The sequence below is a fragment of the Cetorhinus maximus genome, chromosome 9, assembly GCF_964194155.1.
Source record: "Cetorhinus maximus chromosome 9, sCetMax3.hap1.1, whole genome shotgun sequence".
In the NCBI taxonomy this organism is placed as follows: domain Eukaryota; kingdom Metazoa; phylum Chordata; class Chondrichthyes; order Lamniformes; family Cetorhinidae; genus Cetorhinus; species Cetorhinus maximus.
Window position 1 is genome coordinate 5605172 of NC_135887.1, and position 20406 is coordinate 5625577.

Here is a 20406-nt window from a genome sequence, read left to right on the forward strand (position 1 = left end):
CCTTCTCAAGGGCAACTAGGGATGGGCCAGTGAAGCTCACATCCCATGAACGAATAAAAAAAACTGTGTACAGTATTAGTCTCCATATTTAAGGAAGGATGTAAATGCATTAGAAGCAGTTCAGAGAAGGTTCACTAGACTAATACCAGGAATGGGAGGGCTGCCTCATGTGGAAAGGTTGGACAGGCTAGGCTTGTATCTACTGGAGTTTAGAAGAATAAGAGGCGACTTGATTGAAACCTTGAAGATCCTGAGGGGTCTTGACAGGGTGGATTTGGAGAGGATGTTGTCTCTTGTGGGAGAATCTAGAACTAGGAGTCACTGTTTAAAAATAAGGGGTTGCTCATTGAAGAGAGATGAGGAGAAATTTTTTCCCTCAGAGGGTCGTGAGTCTTTGGAACTCTGCTTCCACTGCCTTTTGAGGAAGAGATTCTTTGAATATTTTTAAGGCAGTACTAGACAGATTCTTGATAAGCAAGGGGGTGAAAGGTTATCGGGGGTAGGCGGGAATATGAAGTTGATGTTACAATCAGATCAGCCATGATCTTATTGAATGGCAGAGCAGGCTCAAGGGGTTGATTCCTGCTCCTAATTTGTATATTCGTATGTAAACCATCCCTTCTTGTATAGATGCTGCAGTCCAGACCTGTACTTACCATTCCCACCACAATGGGCCCATCAAGTCAGAGTCCAGAAGCTGACGATGTTGAATGCTCAATATTAACCCTCCCACCTCTGCCAACAGTATTACTAACCTCTGCACCAGCTGAACTATACTCTGCGTATTCATGAAGAAAACCTCCCGTTCAGACTTCCTGTTTAGTGTTGCAGCATGGCTGTCCAATATATTGGCAATCTGAAAACAGGGAAGAAAGAGAAACCAATTTGATATGCAATCGGCAGAGATTTTAAATAAGTGCGTCCAATAATGTTAACATGAAATATGTAAATAATATTACAATTTTGAGGATGCCTTTAGATTGTCTACAACTGAAAGCATGGAAGAGTGACTTTTTATCAAGTACCTATTAGCACCAATCTTGAGCTTGTTAGCTGCTTACTATCTTCCACCAACCATATGGTCTAACTAGTAAATAGAGAGTCATAGCACTGAATCTGTGAAACCTTTAAACATAATGGCACAATGGATTAGCATCCCTCTAACACAAACTTCATACAGATTGTTTCTCAGTGATGTACAGAATATGGTTGAGGGCACCATTAATTTATGGGCCCACAACCTACTTGACTGCAGGCTAGTAGTGCTGGAATTAATTACCCTTCCCGCTCCCACTTGATGTACAGCAAGAGAAAGCGAGGTTTTTGGAGACGAGGTTCTCCAGTCCCAAAGCAGCGGATCAAACATTCTGCAGCTCTACGTGATGAATTGTGGCTGCAAAACCTAACCCTCCGTTCTGCAGTGGGGCATTGCTCTGCAGAATGACACGTAGGGCTGAATTTTGCCGTCGGTGAGCAGGGGGCGGGGCCCGCTCGCCGACGTGTAAAATGACGCAGGATGACTTTGGGGGTTCCCCCCGACATTATCCCACCCCATTTAAATTTTCAGGACGGCGGGGACACAGCAAAATCAGCTGCGGGCCCGCCGACCTGTCAATGGCCAATTGAGGCCATTGACAGGATCATTAAAACAATTAAAAGACCTGCCCGTCCAACCTTAAGGTTGGTGGGTCGGCCAGGAGCCTCGGCGGCAAATAGAGAAAACATGAAACCTCATCCACCGGCGGGATGAGGTTTCATGTCAGGTTTAAAAAAGTGTAATAAAGTTTTTGTGAAATTTATTAACATGTCCCATCTCGTGTGACATTGTCACATGAGGGGGACATGTTAAGGATTTTTTTTTTCCCTATTTTTAATGTTTTTAAAAAGTGTCAGCGATCTCCCTGAGGCTGCACTTAGCCTCAGGGAGATTTGTGCTCTTTCATGCGCATGCGTGAAAGAGCGCACTCTCGCTTTTGAGGAATCCTCCCCCCCCGCCCGCACAGAAAGTGCATAGCGCTTCCCGCCGGACGTCACACTGGGTGGGCCTTAATTGGCTCGCCCACTTGAAATGGGCCCGCTTCCCTGGCGGGGATCAGCTCCCTGCCCGCCGGAGATTGGGTCGGGCCCGCCCGCCCGGCAGACAGAAAATTCTGCCCGTAGGGTTGTCTTTTGATAGTTACAGAAACAAAGCCATTATCACAAAGGTTGGCAAGTCAAACAGTCATTTCGCCAGTCTACTTTCAAAGCTATTCAACATTCCTGAAAAGGGCCCTCAATTAGGCCGCTGCTTAGGCTCTTGAAAGGGCACGTTCTAGGACCTTACAGCACCTAGCTCATGGTATCATCACTAGTCACACAGAACCTTTATAAAGGGGGGCGGGGTTGCAGAAGGCAGTGGTGTCGTGGTAATGTTGCTGGGCTAGTAATCCAGAGGCACAAGCTAATGCACTGGAACACAGGTTCAAATCCCACCATGGCAGCAGGTGGAATTTAAACGTAATTACTATATCTTCAATATAGTCTCAGTAACAGTGACCATGACAACTACCATCAATTATTGTAAAAACCCATCTGGTTTATTAATGTTCTTTAGGGAAGAAAATCTGCCATCCTTACCTGGTCTGGCCTACATGTCACTCCAGACCCACAGCAATGCAGCTGACTCTTAACTATCGCCTGAAATGGCCTAGCAAGTCACTTAGTTCAAGGGCAATTATGGATGGGCAACAAATGTTGGCCTTGCTAGTGATGCCCAATTTCTATGAAAGAATTTTTAAAAATTCCTTCTGATACTCAATATAACATGAAGGAGCATTTATTCCTTCTCTCACAGCATGCAATTAACTGTTATTTGTATTTACCTGGGACTAGGAGTAGGAATTCAGTCCCTCAAATCTGTCCTGCCATTTAATTACATATGTGCCCCAACTCCATTTCCTCACCTTTCATCAAACTCTTGGACACTAATCTGCCGATCTGTCTAAAAAATTTCAAAGGACCCCCCAGCTTTTTGAGGTGAGAAAATACTAGATTTTTGCAACTCTGTGGAAAAAGGTTCTTCCTGATTTCACTCCTGAATGCCTTAGTTCTTATTTTTAAGATTGTGTCCTCTTCTTCTGGATTTACCCCATCAGTGGGAATAGCGTGGATACAGGAAAAATCATCAAATCTGTTTGTCATTTTAAATACCTCAACTATCTAAACTCAAGGGAATACAAAACAGCTCTATATACCTGACCCCATAACTTAATCCTTTAAATCCCTGGTATCATTTTAGCAAATCTGAGCTTTATCCCCTCCAAGGCTAATACATCCTTCCCGAGATGTGATTCCCAGAAATGAACACAATTATGGGTTATGGCTTAGGATCAAAGATCTGAACAACTGATGCAAAACCATCTCCCTTATGCATTCCAAGGCCTTTGAGACAAAGGCCAACATTCCATTCACCTTTTCAATTTTTTTTGTTTTGTACCCGTCCACTCTCTTTTAGTGATTTGTTTTCCTGGATACCCAAATCAAATATTCTGATCGGTGTTTCTTGACTGTAAAGTGAGTAACCTTACGTTTCCCCGCTCATTAAATCAGTTTACATCCTATTGTAACTTCCTGCTGTACGGAGTCAAAGAGTCATTACAGCACAAAAATTAAATCATTTGGCCCATTGAGTTCATACCGCTTATCCACAATTTTTTTTTAAAAAAGTATTTTAACTCACATTGAATGTTTTTTTTTTCTGTTGAACAGCATCAGCTAGCTAAAACCAGGAATTTCTAAACCTAATTTAAGGCCAGGCCATATCGTTTCTTTTCTGGAATTCTCTTGAAGTACCTGTTGGCTGGGGAATTGGCAGAGCACAGAGGTGATGTTGCTCGCATACTGTGCCATCTCCTTTTTAATAGCCTTCTCCACCGCTTGAGGGATTCTTCCAGAAACACTGGTCATGATATCCTGCAGCTCCAGGAGTGGGAGGGAGGGATCCCGCAAGGTCTGCATTAATCTTTCCACCCAATCCTTCACCTTGAATGGAAGAATAAAACAGAAGTCAAAAGTTAACCTCACTGCAATTTCCTTCTCCATAAAACTTTGAATTTCCCCCTTGAAATGAGTGAGTAAGTGTTTCATATGACGTTGTGTTCCCTCAAACAGGCCAGAAGTTCCCAGGTTCAATTCTGGTGATCCCAGATGGGCAACAATACAAACACTATAACTGGCCTCAGTACATCTGGCCTAAAAGAGGGAGGTGGAAACCACATGGGGTTACTATCCCTGAGGCTAATGACTGATCCTTTCTGGAAAATTAATATATGTGGAAGTTGAGTAAAGACTAGAGCAGGTTTGGCTGTGATGCTGAGTTGGGGGTAATGTATTAGCATGGATAGAGAATTAGTTAACAGACAGGAAGCAAAGAGCAAACATAATGGGGCAATCTCAAAATGACTAGTGGAGTGCCGCAAAGATCATTGCTGGGTCCTCAGCTATTTACAATCTATATTAATGACTTAAATAAAGAGACAGAGAGTAATGCATCTAAGTTCACTGATGATACAAAGCTAGGTGGAAATATAAGTTGTGAGGAGGACACAAAGAGGTTGCAAAGAGATATAGACAGGTTAAGTAGTGAACAACAAGATGCCAGATGGAGTAAAACATGGGGATGTGAGAGTTTATCACTTTGGTTGTAAGAATATAAAAGCAGGATTTTTTTTTTTAAAAAAGGCGTGAAGCTTCTAAATGTTGATGTTCAGGTAGACTTGAGTGTGCTTGTACAAGGAATGCAGAAAGTTAGCATGCAGGTACAGCAAGCAATTAGGAAGGCAAACAGCATTTATTCTAAGGGGTTTGGAGTACAAGAATAAAGAAGTCTTGCTAAAATTGTACAAGGCTTTGGTGGGACCACATCTGGAATACTGTATGCAGTTTAGGTCTTCATATTTAAGGAAGGATATGCTTTCATTGGAGGCAGTACAGCGAAGGTTCACTAGATTGGTCCCTGGGATGAGAGGCTGGGTCTATACTCGCTGGAGTTTAGAAGAACGAGAGGTGATCTCATTGAAACACACAAGATTTTGAAGGGACAAGGTAGAGACCAAGAGGTTGCTTCCCCTGGCTGGGGAATCTAGAATATCGGGGCACAGTCTCAGGATAAAGAGTTGATCATTTAAGACGCGGAAGAGGAGAAATTTCTGTACTCAAAGGGTTGAGAACCTTTGGAATTCTCTAACCCAGAGGGTTGTGGATACTTAAAACATCATGAGTGGGTATGTCAGATTTGTTGAACCACCTGGTTTCTTCCTATTCATCATCTTCACATGTTCCTAGAACACCATTCGGCAGACAAGGAACAGGCACAGAACAGCATGAACTGATGCATTTTATTTATTACACTTTTTTCCCTTCCATTTAATGTACATTCCTCCCTTTGTTTTAAAAATAGCCCAGCATTCACCAGTCAAATCAAACAGCCAATGCAAAAGGAGCCTGGCGTCTTTGGTGTTCCCTGTCAGAAAGACAACCCCTGACCATTTGCTCTGCATCCCTTCCTGTACGCACATTGATACTTCTGGTATTGAAAGCACAATAAAGTGCATTTAAATCCAAAACAAAAACCCACATGAACCAATCAATAAGGGCCGCAAGTACTTTACAGTATATATAATGCCTGACTCCAAGATTTGTCCAAGCATACATCCTCAATGTTAAAAGTTCTTACGCAAATCACTCTTATTTCCATCCTCATTAAACTCTGCTGCAATATAACGCAGCTCAAAATCACAGTGTGTGGTAATGCATTAAACGACATGTTTACTATGTCAGATCTCACTTTTTAAAAATAATTAATTAAAAGCTAATTAGGCACTTGACCTTTCTTAGTTCCATTCATTCAGAAATATACCTCAAACCCCCCACCCCCTTTCACTGGTTTGACCCTATGTCTCCTTATCTCACTGTTCTGATTTAACTTCCATTAGTTTTCCATCTGTCAGACAAACAAGAACCTGGCCACTCTGCAAAGCCCCTGCACCTCATTCCGCAGCAGTACCTTAAAGTCAAAGTAGGACTCTGGCAGGCAGAACCCATTCATGATGTTCCCCAGGTTATCCAGGACATAATGGAAGATGCGATGTGGCTTTTCTCCTTGGAGGGCCGGGCTCTGGATCCTGGCCAGTGGTCCTGTGAATAATTCCGCCTGGAATTAAGCATAAAACACAAAACCTAGGCATTAGAGAGAGGAGTAAACCTGAATGGCACAGATTGTATGACTGCAACTTCAGCACTCCATCAGATTTCCTGTATCTCCAATAGAGGGAACTCAAACTGAGTTTATTTGAAGCCACTGGAGTAGCCAGGTAGATAACTGTGTCATAACAAAATTATTATAGTTAATTTCACAATCTTTCTAATGTGAAGTGTTCTACAACTTTATTATACAATTCAACCCCAATCTACATACAGTACTAAAATAAATTTGACAAACCTGCCAAATTTTTGCCCTCCCTCCTTTTCCAGACACACTGATTCCCTCTGGGATACTCTTACATGGGCCTTGCTTCAATATCTCACTCAAGTGATCATTTTCCATACATAAGCAATAATAACGGTGAATGTTATTGTGCTGCTTGACTATTACGGCCATTTCAAGTCGCGTCAGATCCTGCCCTCACCCAATATTCGCATAGACACACTTTCAACAAGGGCAATTGTGCAGCAGTCAGGGCCTGGAACCATGGCTAATTCTCCCCTTCCTATCCAGTAGCATGGAGGTCAATTATAGATTCCCTATTGCCATTCTGGCTGATAGCATCTTATAGCGCTGCCTCGGGACCTGCCTGATCTACACGATTCAGTTATTTGCTGCATAATGAGCCCTCGGGGAAAGCCCGTAAATAAAACTTTCGTGACAAATGAAACTTTTACGGGTTTAGGTTGCGACCCTTCCCTTTTCAATCTCCTTTATGTCTGTTTGCTTGACACGCTTGAGAGCAAGGAGGCAAACAACTTATTCCTAGCCCTATATCAAAGCCCTTCCGTAACTCTGAAACAGGAATTAAGTGGCCTGAGCTGACTCTCCCTGCCTCAGCTGCACTCAGGATGACATCAGGTGGAAGGCAAATTCAGGCGCAAACCTGCATCCTGCCACTTGGTGGCACCAAAAAGCTGCCTGCTGAAAACTTAACTATTTCACTTAGACTGAGCGCCAGAGATTTTCTTGCTACTGTTCAAGCATTTAGTACATCTGCTAACAGGGCATTCACACTGAATGTAAATGAATGGAGTGCAAATCACACTTTACTTCAATTTATTCTAACTCCTTAAAAAATTTCTCTTTACTTCCTGGGTTTCAAACACAGTGAAGACGGTTCATGTTATTGTGTTGTGACACGTGCATGTTTCGCACAGTACAGCTAAATTTATTAATAATTATTGTTTCAATTCCCATCTCCAGGGGGAACAAACAATTATGCAAAAATTTTTGCTTAAATCTCCATTTTTTTCTATCTTACTGAAAGAGTTCCAACGATGTCCCCTCCTTTCTGTCCTCTTAAACTCAAACAGCGAAGACCACATTTATATTACAACCCCTGAAACAGTAGCAAACGTGCAACCCCTCCACCACCCGGCCCCACCACGCCAAGTTCCTGGGCCTATCCCTCTCATCCACTCAGACATCACTGGCCTCAATCTGTGTTTACACACCAACTTCAGCATCACAGCCCAATGGAAGCTGGTTTTGCCAAGATTGGTGTGCACATGTACTCAGTCCATCGCTCGCAAGGGGTGAATATAACACATCTCTTGAAATTCTTATGCACACTTAAAACTTTCTCAAAAGAAATATATTTTTATAATTTCTATTAAATGTTCAGTATGTGAGTAACCCACACCATCTTCACACATTACGCTGAATTAGTTTTGGATACGTGTCTATTGGACAAAGAGCCAAACTCAAATTTCCCCAGTTTGAGCTCAATTACCATGACATTCATATTGGTACAAATTGATGAAGAAGCACCTTTCCGGATAATTTTTCCTTAGGCTTCAACTGGCTTTTGAATACTCCTGGTGCTTTTGTCTATATTCACCACCTCAGGAGATTATCCTAAACGTCATCACTCTTTGGCTATGATTATACAGTGCAACAGTATAGAGTAAATCAGGGTGATTAACTCGATAATTTGCTTTTCTTAATTGTGGTGAAATGTCTCGGGTTCATATTAACCTGCCCCCGCTGGCTGAACTGAAAAAGGGAGGTCCCTGTGTAGAGAAATTGTTGTGCCAGACGGCCGCATTGCACCGATCCCAGCCAAAGCCCCACACCCCAACAATCCTGGTCAGCGTGTTAGCATGAGGAAGATTAGGCGGCCTTCACCAATGTTTTCAGTGTTGTGATCCTGGACCAGACTCCCAAGCTTTTGGTACAATGCAGTTAGGGAGCAGTAACTTTTTGTTTAAAGTAGACAAAGTTTGATATCCAAGGTATTTGCTAAGAGAATAAAGCCTCAAGATTCCACAGTTTCTAAATGAACAAAATAAACTACTATACAAGGTCAGAAATATAAAACAATTTACAGTATCTATCTTATACTCTAATATTCTGGGTTAATATGACATACATATGAATTAACAGACAAACTGTGGTCACACACACCACACTACACAATAAGTGGCAAATGCAGCCAAGGCAGATCCCACGGATTTCTCAGCAAACACAGAGTCAACCAATCTCGTTGAAACTCTCTCTCTGACGAAGAATTTCAGTCTTCACTTTCGAAGATCTAGCCTTGGAAATCTCTCCAAAAATTGCTCCAACTCGGACTGCTTCAACAACGGCTCACCTCACAGGGTTTCAGTCTTGTCTCCCGAGACTCCATTTCCCCTGGGTTCCCAAGTCTGCATTCCAGCACAAACTCGCAAACACAGCTTCAGTTCTTCAGCCGCGCTGAGCAGAACTGTACCTTTACCCTCTGGCCCACAGCACAGAACCATCAACCTTCTGCTGTCTTCACCAATCTCAAGGGCCTCTCCCAAGCCCTCACTACTTGAATCCTGCCAATCACACCACCTGGAGCCTCTTTCTTTGCTCCTCGTCCCAGTGATTCCCATCAGTGGTGTCTTCCTCCCTGTGGTTCCTATTGGTGGTCTCATCCTCCCGGCAGCTTCTTCCCCAGTTCTCTCTCTCTTTCTCTGGAACATCTCCCTGTCCCCTCTTTGGAATATTTCCCTATACCCTGTCTAGGAGTCTTCTCCAGTATGGTGCTCCCTCCTGAGTCACAAAATTGAACGTTTTGCACCGTTTTCTTTTTCACGCAGGCACACTGGGTCCTTGGCCCGAAGAGCTCCAAACGCCGTCCGCTCCTGACCCGTGCATACGTGTAAACTCCCAGTCCCCGCTCAACAATGAGGTAAGTCAATGTTTCAATATGCTTTCCATCAATTATGTGACCTAAATGTTTTACAGTAACAACTTCAACAAAGGACATCAGGAAATAGAGACCGTTCAACAGGTCAGCATGTACAAAATTCTGTTTCTATCAGCCATATTTAAGAGTATATAGGTTACAAGTAGGCAGCATTTGCTGCCAATGCCACAGTCAATGCGGGCATGCACAGTCGATTCTGTTGCTCCCTTACAGCATAGTATCAGCGCCAGCAGCTGCCAGGCCCAAAAATGGCGCCGCTCAAATAATCACAGCTGCGTTCTCTCCCCTGTTTCAGCAACAGTCAAAGCCATCTCCTTTGTTTAAATGTCAAGAAACTATCATATTTTTCCTATTTTTTTGGGATATTTTAAAGTAGGCTTATGTGTGTGTATGCGTATGGTTGTGTGTGTGTGTGTGACTAATTGAATTAATTAGTTAGGCTGCAAGGTTTAAATTAAAGAAGTGAGGTGTAAAACAGACATCAGTAGATATGGTGTGAATGGAATTTGCATTTTTAGATAAGTGGAGAAGTTGCTTGATTTTCAAAGGGACATGGAAAATGTTTACAAACGGCAAGATAAGTAAGTCAAAGTGACTATGTTGATTTTTCCCAAAAGTGCTGGCCATGAGAATGTGAAAGATTTTTATATTCAGGATTAGTAACTTCTAAAGACAAGTAGAAAAGTGGGTCTTACAAATCAAAAGGGATAAAATAAATTTAAAGAAGGATGGAAGGCTATGTGAGGATGCGTCCATGTGATATATTGAAAGGTGACTGTGTGAAACAGACTGGTGAGGAAAAGTCTCTAGCCACCTTGCAGAAGTTTGCTGTTCCAGTAACCAAATTTGTGTTAAAAGCCTTTGGAAATCAATTGTCCAGTGGGTGCTTGTAGTAATATTGTTGGATGACTTTATAAATTTGGAATCTATTTGGACTGTTGCCTTAAAGAGGGTGTGTAGTTGGGAGTCTGGTTAGGTAGAAATTTTGGGAACTGTTATAAATGTTTGACTGTAATCTTGTGTGCGTTTAAGGTTTTTTTCTTCTTTTGTTAATAAATGTTTTAATTTAATCTTTAAAATCTCTAAAGGCAGCAGTGCACAAGTGACTTCAGTGCACAAGCCTTCTCATAATAAATACAAATTGCAAAATTGTTGTAATAGCCTGGCCAAGTTCCCCTTGTGGATTTGGTCAGTCTGGCAAATACCACCTGCCATATCATAACATAAACCATGCATATAATTTCATGGAAGTGTAATTTAAGCACAAAATTTAATAGCAGGCTTGAAATCCAGTCATGAAATAAGGGGCGTTTCACACAAAGTATTTCAATGGTTCTTAATCAGCTAAACAACTTTCAAATTCCTCTACGTGTCATTATTGCTTGATTTAGGTTCTTGTGATTTCATGCAACTCCTGTGTAAGCAAGGTCTCCTTAGGGATGAGTGTTAAACATGGGAGATTGGGGTTCAGCCTTTCCTCTCTGGCAGACTCAACAATTTTATACATGAGCCAAAGATGTGCACAATAAACCAGGGCACTCTATTGTCACTGAGTTTGGCTGGCTCAACATTGGAATTTGGAAGGGTACCCTTCCAAGGTGCCCTTGTCCCTAATTAATTAGCAGATAGCTTTACTGTTCTTCAGGTTAAACCGAAACTTCCAATCATATTCATTACAGGCAGTGTGTCCATACAGATACAAAAGCTTTTCACGTATGCGCAGAGGTGTACTGGCCGGCTGGGCACAGCAGAATGACCTAATTGGTGTTCCGCACATGTGCAAACTGGCCATCTTGTGTTGGCAGGAGTTACAGTGTTAAAGTATACTTCAATGAGAAACCTTTAAATACTATTTCAATTTTTAAATTGTTTCACTTTAACACACAACAAAGCAATGTTTCCCATGTACAATTTCCTTCACAGAATGTGTTTTTTTGGTTACGAGATTATCCAGACCATAAGCTAGCAGTGCAATCAGGCTTTAGTCACTTTTCAGTTAGTGACAAGGCAAGACATTAGGCAGATCTAATAAAACAAAGTTGAACTGTCGCCCACCTGCTGCACTCTGCTTGGATCATCTAGTTGCAGTTTGGCAATCACACAACCTGGTTCAAGGACAGCTCCTGGTCTCTTCACGTAATGAATACAGCCAGATGCCTGAGCAACCAGAGTCATCACCATCTTCATCACCTGCACACGAAGAGAGATTAATTAGACACCTACGAACAGAGTTGCATGCTTGGTTCCAATGTATAAATCAGCCTTGATTTACTCGGTAGCACTCGTGGCTCTGAGTCACAAAGCTGCGGGTTCAAAACCCACGACAGGACTCGACCACTAATATCAGCTCACACTTCATGCAGTACTGGGACCGAAATGCTGTCAGCGTGCCTCTGAACAAATAATTTCAAGGTAATACGTTTGAACGTAACCATAATCCCTGCATCTGCAAGTATCGGTTAAAAAACAACGCAGGAATATCAACTGAGATCAGAGATCACAGTAATATCAGCACCATGGTCTACACAGACTGTGACAGGAAACTGCAAAAGGCTCAGGTGCCTTAACTGAGCCACTCTTGGCTCCAGCATACCACATAAAATGTGATTATCCAGTACCAGTTTGTGCTCCCACAGTCCTGTGATGACAACTCCTTTCATATTCTTTATCTATTTGGATTATTTACCTCAATTTCAGCAAAGCAGTGATCTGCAAAAACGTGGCCACCATCTTCCACCATGTACTGGATGAGCTTCCCTGCCGAGGGCGAGCGTAACAGTGAGGGGTCATTTTCCTTTTCAAATACACAAGTCTTGTTGCCAATTGTAACACGATATCTACGACATAAATATCCTGAGGTTAAGATGCGCTACCAACAAACGTCTAAGAAGAACACTTCCTTGAAGCGGCAGTCAGGAGAGAGAGAAAAAAACTCCGTTCCCCACCTGTCTACTTCCTCTTTCATGTACGAAGTGTAGCTGCTGCCATCGTAGGACAACAGCAGGCCGCCATCACTCAGCCGATGGACATCCACCTCCACAAATGAGTTATTCATTATAACTAAATAGCAATTCGGCGACTGCCGCGTAACCTGCGAAAGAAGTGAACAGGTAACGTCTGGAAATGCTCAAGACAACGGAGTCCGCAATTTAAACATTTTGTCAAGCAGCTTATAAGGTGTCCAGCAGCTTCAAGTAGACGCCCACCATTCAGACTCATTTGCGATTGCTGGCAGGCCTTGACCAAGAGTCTTGAACAAAATGCCTCACCGTTTCATCCTGCATAAGGTATGGTTTTTATAAGGAGTAGCAAGGTTTACTAATAGCAGTAACGTTTATTAGATTGGCTGGTGAGTATTTCCTATTTATCTTAGCTTATGAATTTCAATCAGGGTAAGTAGAACATTTATTGAAATAATAATATAAGCACAGGCAGGACTAGGAGACATCAATTATAATTTAATCAGTAAAGTGGTTAATTGATTAAACACTGTGAAAATGACAGGGCAGGTGATGCATGATGGCTGCAGAATGCAGGAGTCCGTGAAGACCTGCATGAAGCAAGGCAAACGTGTCTGCATTGAATGTCTGCAGATGGAGGAACGTTGGCTCAGAGTCATTTAGCTGGAGGCCAAGCTGCAGACACTGTGACACATCAGGGACAGGGAAAATTACCTTTGTTCCACGAGGTGGTCACATCCCTTAGGCTAGCGTCATTTAATTTGGTCCATGGTCAGGGACAGGACGGTGTGACTGCGAGTAAGGAAGGTATGGAGACCAAGGAGGGAGTAGTGGAGGAGCCTCTGCCCTTGCAATTATCCAACAGGTTCAAGGCTCTTACAGCTGGTATGGAAAAAAGCAGGGCCTGCTGGGTGGATGAGCAAATTGACCATCGCACCATGGTACAGCAAGCCATTCAAGCAGGAGGAAGTTAATAAAAATGTAGCGGGAATAGAGGACATTATAGTTAAGGGGATAGACACAGTTCTCTGCAGCCAAGCGCACAAGTCCAGAAGGCTGTGTTGCCTGCCCAGTGCCAGGGTTTGGGACACCTGCTCTGGGCTGGAAAGGAACTCGCAGTGGGAAGGGGCGGATCCAGTTGTCATGGTCCATGTAGGTACCAACGACATTGGTAGGAATAGGAAAGAGGTTCTGCTTAGAGAGTATGAGCAGCCAGGGGCTAAATTAAAAAAGCAGAACTGCTAGGTAATAATCTCTGGATTATTACCTGAACTATATGTTAGAGTAGGGGAAATAAGAACCAAATGCATGGCCCAAAGACTGGTGTGGGAGAAATGAGTTTCGATTCATGGGCACTGGCACCTGTACTGGCGGGGAAGAAAGTGGAACTTGTACCATTGGGATGGTCTTCACCTGAACCGTGATGGGATCAGTGTTCTGGCGTGTTGTATAACTAGGGCGGTAGATCGGGCTTTAAACTAAATAGTGATGGTGAGGGATCAAGTGAGAGAAGATGTGAAAAATTATAAAGAGGACAAGGCAAGAGAAGAGGGTAGCAATAAGGGAATTGATAATCTGAGTGTGGCAGGATGGGACAGAGCATACAAATTTAAGAATGCACCAGCAGATAAGGCTAGAGGTTGCAAAAATAATAAAAAGACATAATTAAAAACACCCCATCTGAACACACACAGCATTCACAACAAGGTAGATAAATTGACAGCACAAATGGAAGTAAACAAGTATGATCTAATTGCCATTACAGAGGCGTGGCTGCAGGGTTACCAAGGCTGGGAGCTAAATGTTCAAGGGTATTCAACAATTAAGAAGTAGAGATGGAAGGCTGCCTCACTCACTTGAAGAATGCATCTTTTTAAATAATAACAGCATTGAAAGCAAGCACGTCTTCCAGACTCCTGCTGTCCCAGTTAGGAGAGAATTCATGGTGGTGGGGCAATATGGGATGGTTGGGGGGGGGTAACACAATTATAAAAATTACAAAACAAAATCACAATGAAAGGGGAACAGAATGGTAAGAGTTTCCCATGTTTCCTCAGCTAAGTTCACCTCCCTCCAAAGCTTCAAGTTATGCAAGGATAGTTTTTCTGGACGCCAGCATCTTGTTTAATGGGTTGTGCTTTATGAGTGACTTTAGACAATGGGAGTTATCAGCTATGGACCACTGGGTTGAGGGAATTCTCACAGCTGAACCCACTCTTGCACATCAATAATCTAATTAAGGCACCCCAACTAATGTCTCATCTGAAATCAAACTGGAGTTTTTCCTCATTTATAAGTTCTACATTGGGCTTAACACGCTGCCACCAAGCCACGTTGGGGGAGTGGGGAAAGGAGAGAAAAGCTCTGACAACTATAACCTTTAAGCACACAGGACAGTATCAGACCCAGCCACACAGTCAACCAGTCAGTCTAGTATTAATATTCCAGTCAGACACATTGCAATCAGTCCTAACTGTGAGGCTGACACCATGCCAATTTAATTAAGGCTACTGATATTCTATCACATTACTGCAGTGACCTTTCTATGGCCAGAGGCTCCTGAATCTAAAATTAGATAGCAGTGTATTTGAGGCTAAATGAACTTCTAGTTTCCTGATCTATCACCTTGGCTCACTGCAAGTTATAAAAAGCAGAGAGTACCAATCTGACAACATCGTTAATATGTTTTTACTTGTGGTGTTTTAGGTTTGACACAGACTCAATGTTACTTACGCATTTCTGCTCCTATTTGCATTTAGGTAGCATGTTTAATGTAGAAAAATTTGCTGAGCACTTCAAAGGAGCATAATCAGACTACAGTTAACACCAAGGCCAGAGAAGAAGCTATTAGGAGGGACGAATAAAAGCTTGGTCAGAATTTGGTGTTAAGGACGAGAGGCAGAGAAGTCTAAGGAGGGAATTCCCAAGATTAAGGACGAAATGAGTGGAGACACAGCCACCAATGATGACGCAAAGGGGTTATGGGATGCACAAAATGCCAGAGTTGGGGGAATGCAGAGTTCTCAGAGAATTATAGTGCCAGAGAAGATTACAGAGCTGGGTAAAGCTCTGTAATCTGGGTAAAGCTCAGGCCATGAAGAGACAGGAACATAGTGGAGAATTTTCCCCCCGTTGGGGGGGTTGGGTGGTGGCGAGTGCGGACCGGATCAGCACCCATGATCATGTCTGCGCCGCCATTTTACGTGGGCGGGCCAATTAAGGCCCGCCCAGCTTGACGTGCGCCCGGAAGCGCTGTGCGCTCCATGTGCGGGCGGTGGGGGTCCCTGAGTGGGGCCTGCGCTCTTTCGCGCACAGAAATCTCCTGAGGTGCCTCAGGGAGATTAGTTTAAGTTTTAAAAATCTAAATAAAGAAAAAAAAATTTTAAGACATGTCCCCTCATGTGACAGTGCCACACGAGCTGGGACATGTCAATGAATATTTATAAAAAATTTTATTCAATTTATAAAAACTTCATGAAATCTCATCCTGCCCGTGGATGAGGTTCCGTGAAAAATGCGAAGGCCGCCTGGGGTCTTCGCCTGCCCCCCCCCGGCCAACCTTAAAGTTGGACAGGCAGCTCAGTTTAATAGGTTAATTAGTTTTTAAATGGCCTCAGTAGGCCTTTGACAGTTCGGCGGGCGTGCAGCCAACTCGGGTGCATACCCACCAAACTGAAAATCTAAATGACGCGCAGCGACTTCGGGACGCATGCCCGACGTCTCCCCGCGTCATTTTACGCCTCGGCCAGCGGGTTCCGCCCCCGCTCGCCCAGCCAAAAATTCCGGCCGTAGGAACAGGAATAGGCATTTAGCCCATTAAGCTTGTTTCACCATTGAATGAGATCATGGCTGATCTGTGACCTAACTCCACATAACTTTGTCTTCGCTCCACATCCCTCAATACCTTTGGTTTACAAATATCTATCAATGTCAGATATAAAATAAACAGTTGATTTAGCATCAACTGCCATCCGCAGATAAGAGCTCCAAGCCTCTACAACCCTTTGCGTTGAGAAGTGTTTCCTAACTTCATTTGTGACAGGCCAGCCTCCAATTTCTAAGCTGGGTCCCTGAGTCCTGAACTCCTCAACAAATTCCTGCTCCCAGCGTCAGCATCAAGCACTTACAGGTGGAGTATCACAGTAAAACTCACCCTATTTACAAATGAAACATTAAACCGAGGCCCCATCTGCCCGGAGAGGTGGATGTAAAAGGCCCCATTATTTCAAAGAAGAGCAGGAACGTTCTCTCCAAAGCCAAATATTTATCCCTTAACCAATATCATTAAAAGAGATTATCTTGCCATCTTCAAACCACTGTCTGCAAAATAATCACTGTGGTTCTCACATTAGAACAGCGATTATACCCGCAAAAAGTACTTCATTGGCTGTAAAGCACCTTGGAAGGTCCTGAGGTCAGAATAGGTGCTACATAAATACAAGTTTTCTTCCTCTCTCTCTGTCCGAATAACATACATCAGCTCCAAACTCGGAACAACACTCCACGCTACGTCATTGTAACAATTTTTCCGAGCTGAGACTGTACAATTCAGGCTGCCCAAACTACACACAGGGCCCTTTCAACCAACAGATAGGAAAGATTTTCAAGTCCAGAGGTGCCTCTAACCTATTGCACTACCCTGTTCCGTCAATATTTCCAACACCACAAACACAGTTGCAAGATTTCATACATTTACAATTCCTGGCACAATTATACAGGTGTTTGAAATAAAATAAATTACTATAGGCAGCAGTGACCAGAGGATAGCTTTCCCATTTCATGTCCAAAAGTAACCAAAATCAGAAATTATGCCATCAGAGGGTTCAGAAGTGCATTTTCAGCATTTAGGACTTTACCTTCAGCACGTATTTCACCCCTTCATAGATGAGCTCTCCATCCACTGTGTTCAGTAGAGTATGAGCTGGCAAGACTTGGCCCCTAAGGAAAAATAAGCAGTCAGATAATTAGTACAATAGTAGGGTTGCCAATGTGATTAAATGTATTCCTGGAAGTTTCATCACAAGAGTCGCCCCCACGCTCCAGCCATTCGTTGGCCAACACATCCATCCTTGTGATTTACTACATTCCTACGCCAACTGGGAAGCAAAAAGACTCACTAACCAATTGGATGATGCTTGACAGTCAACCAAACATCCTTTTCCCTTTTCTCCAGGATATGCACCTGGAGATTGATCTTCAATTCCTGGAAACTCCAGGCCAATCCTGGCGGGTTGGCCGTGACGCCGGGTCAAATCACCACCCACCAGCCCATTGAAAGAGTTGGATAATGACTTAACTGGTCAGGGCTGTTACATTCTAGGCAACACATAAAGCAAATGCAGATGTTGGATAACTTGTTGGGCATCTGAAATGGCAACAGTCAGTATGTGAGGTAGCAGGGGTGGGCAGAACAGATCAGCAATGCTTCAGGTGTGGACCCTTCATCATAACTTTTGAATAAAAGCTTTAAACCCAAAATGTAACCTCCTCTGTTTCCTTCACAGATGCTTACTGCTCTGCTGAGTATTTCCAGAATTTCTGTTACATCCCAACTTCATATGAACTGAAATGTAAATTAATATGTCATTTTACTTTCACCTTCTCATTTGCAGTCATTTATGGTCATCCCATTGACTTCCCTGATGTTTTGTGGTGGGGGAAAGGCTAGGGGTGGTGACTGAAGACATGGTCAGTCTTGGTTGTCATGCTTTCTGTGGCCAAACAGCTTGCTGACATTGCTGTCCAGGCCAACACAAAGAATAGATAGCTGGATATATTATTGGGTGCCTACTAATATCTGTGGAATTGTATCCCAGCAGAAGTAGATGTCTTCCCAAAAGGAGCAGGTTATAACAATCCTTAGAGCAGCATTTATTTTGGAATTTTTCCAAATGCCGTAAGATACAACAAAGTTTCTTCAAATTTGCTGCATTACAGTAATTTGGGAAAGCTGTGTAAACAGCAGGAGCAACAGCTCAGATACAAGTAGGAATAAAAATCAGCACTGAAGTGACCCAGTAACAATGGACACTTGTGAGATCTCAACATCTTGTTTAACACACAACACAAAAATTCAGAATACAGATATTAAAAAAAAGTTCAGATAAGATTGTTAAAAGTTCATAGTCAATATAATTTACCTTTCCAGTGAGTGAAGAAAATTAGAGACACTGTTTCTAAAGGATTTATCTGCAACATGCAGAGCTCCACAGACAATCCCCAGCATGGTGTCTGGCCTCTCAGCCTAAAGGGGGCAAAGTGACATTTCAGCAACTGCACTGGCAGACAAGAAAGAATATATTATCCAATCCTAATTACTGCTATGATATCATCATCATTTTAAAGATTCCCATGGCTTAATGGGTTAAGTGTGCTGCCCAGTGTGCAATGAACTGTAGAGGGCAGTATTTGATCTCCCATCTGCTCCATTTGTGTTGAGTTAGTTGACTGCAACCAAAAGGGATATCACTGTCAGCCTCGGTGCCCCAGGTTAAGGGGAAAAGAAAAAGTTCAATTAAGGATCCTCTTGCTGATTGATATCCAAGGACTCCTGTCAGAAAGAGCATGTGTGTGGACATGGGTAGGAACCAAGATCAAACTTGGCAGTGATGTCTAACACTCGAAGAATGGTTTCTCAGTACAGTACTGAAAGACAGCCGGTACTCATGGACCATGCCACAGCAATGAGTCAACAACATCCAGGGTTGGGGAAAGTAGAGAAAAAAATATCTGCAACACCACTGAAAAGAAAGTAGTTTAAAATTACTAAGAATATTGGATGGTTTTTTTTCCCCAATGAGTAGCAATTTCACTGCTGCAATATCTACAATTTTGCTTGATGGCAATAGCAAGCACTGGGCAAAGCCATTTCTCAATGATGCCAACACAGGCAGCAAAATCTAGCTGCCCAGTAATATGGAGCCTGCATCTCATTTGATTTTCATCAGTGCAAATAAAAACAAATAGCAAGCCATCATCACTGTTGGCTTGCATTCAATTACCCACTCACTCATCAGTAGGCTATGAATGGCTTCGTAACAGATGATTGGTCGGTATATAAAGAACGGCAGAGAATGACTAAAAGGTTAATCAAGAATAATAAATTAGAGTATGAGAAGAAGCTAGCTAGAAATGTAAAAACCAGATAGCAAGAGTTTCTACAGGTGTTCAAAAAGGAAAAGAGTAAGTAAGGTGAGTGTTGGTCCTCTAGAGAGTGACAGTGGGGAGTTAATAGTAGATAAGAAGGAAATGGTGGAAGAAATGAACAAATATTTTACTTCTGTGTTCACTACAGGGGGTACAAAAAACATTCCAGTAATAGCTGTAAATCAAGAGGTGAAAGGGGGAGAGGGATATGGTGAAATTGCAATCACTAGGGAAACAGTACTGAGCAAACTGACGTAGCTGTGGACTGACAAGTCTCCGGGTCCTGATGGACTACGTCCTAGGGTCTTAAAAGAGGTGGTTAATGAGGTAGTAGATGCACTGGTGTTAATTTTCCAAAATTTGCTAGATTCTGGAAACGTTCCATCAGATTGGAAAGTAGCAAATATACCCCCCCCTCTAATCAAGAAGGGAGTGAGGCAGAAAACAGGAAACTGTAGCCAGTTAGCTTGATGTCTGTCATGGGGGAGTTGTTAGAATCGATCATTAAGGTTATAGCTGGGCGCTTAGAAAAGCTCATGGTAATCGGGAAGAATCAGTATGATTTTGAGAAAGGGAAATCATGTTTAACCAATTTATTGAAGGTTTTTTGAAGGGGTAATATGCGCTGTGGATAAAGGGGAGCCTGTAGGCATACTGTACTTGGATTTCCAGAAGGCATTTGATAAGGTGCCACATCAAAGGTTATTACAGAAAATAAAAGCTCATGGTGTAGGGGATAACATATTAGAATGGGTAGAAGATTGGCTGGCTGGCAGAAAACAGAGCATGTATAAATGGATTGGCAGGATGTGACAAGTGGAGTCCTGCAGAGATCTGTGTTGAGGCATCAACTTTTTACAATTTACATCAATGACTTA

The 20406-nt window shown here is 42.8% G+C and overlaps 1 protein-coding gene across 2 annotated transcripts in view; it reads right to left on the reverse strand.

Moving 5' to 3' along the window:
• acaca (acetyl-CoA carboxylase alpha) overlaps nucleotides 1-20406 on the reverse strand; it is a 295703-nt gene that overhangs the window by 226500 nt on the left and 48797 nt on the right. For both annotated transcript variants that reach the window (XM_078547966.1, XM_078547965.1), the window contains exons 15-22: nucleotides 18523-18626; nucleotides 17239-17320; nucleotides 12368-12513; nucleotides 12109-12259; nucleotides 11478-11612; nucleotides 6044-6190; nucleotides 3832-4020; nucleotides 756-856 (exon numbers count right to left, since the gene is read on the reverse strand). In XM_078547966.1, coding sequence (XP_078404092.1) covers nucleotides 756-856; nucleotides 3832-4020; nucleotides 6044-6190; nucleotides 11478-11612; nucleotides 12109-12259; nucleotides 12368-12513; nucleotides 17239-17320; nucleotides 18523-18626 — 1055 coding nt within the window. The remainder of the gene's footprint in view (nucleotides 1-755; nucleotides 857-3831; nucleotides 4021-6043; nucleotides 6191-11477; nucleotides 11613-12108; nucleotides 12260-12367; nucleotides 12514-17238; nucleotides 17321-18522; nucleotides 18627-20406) is intronic.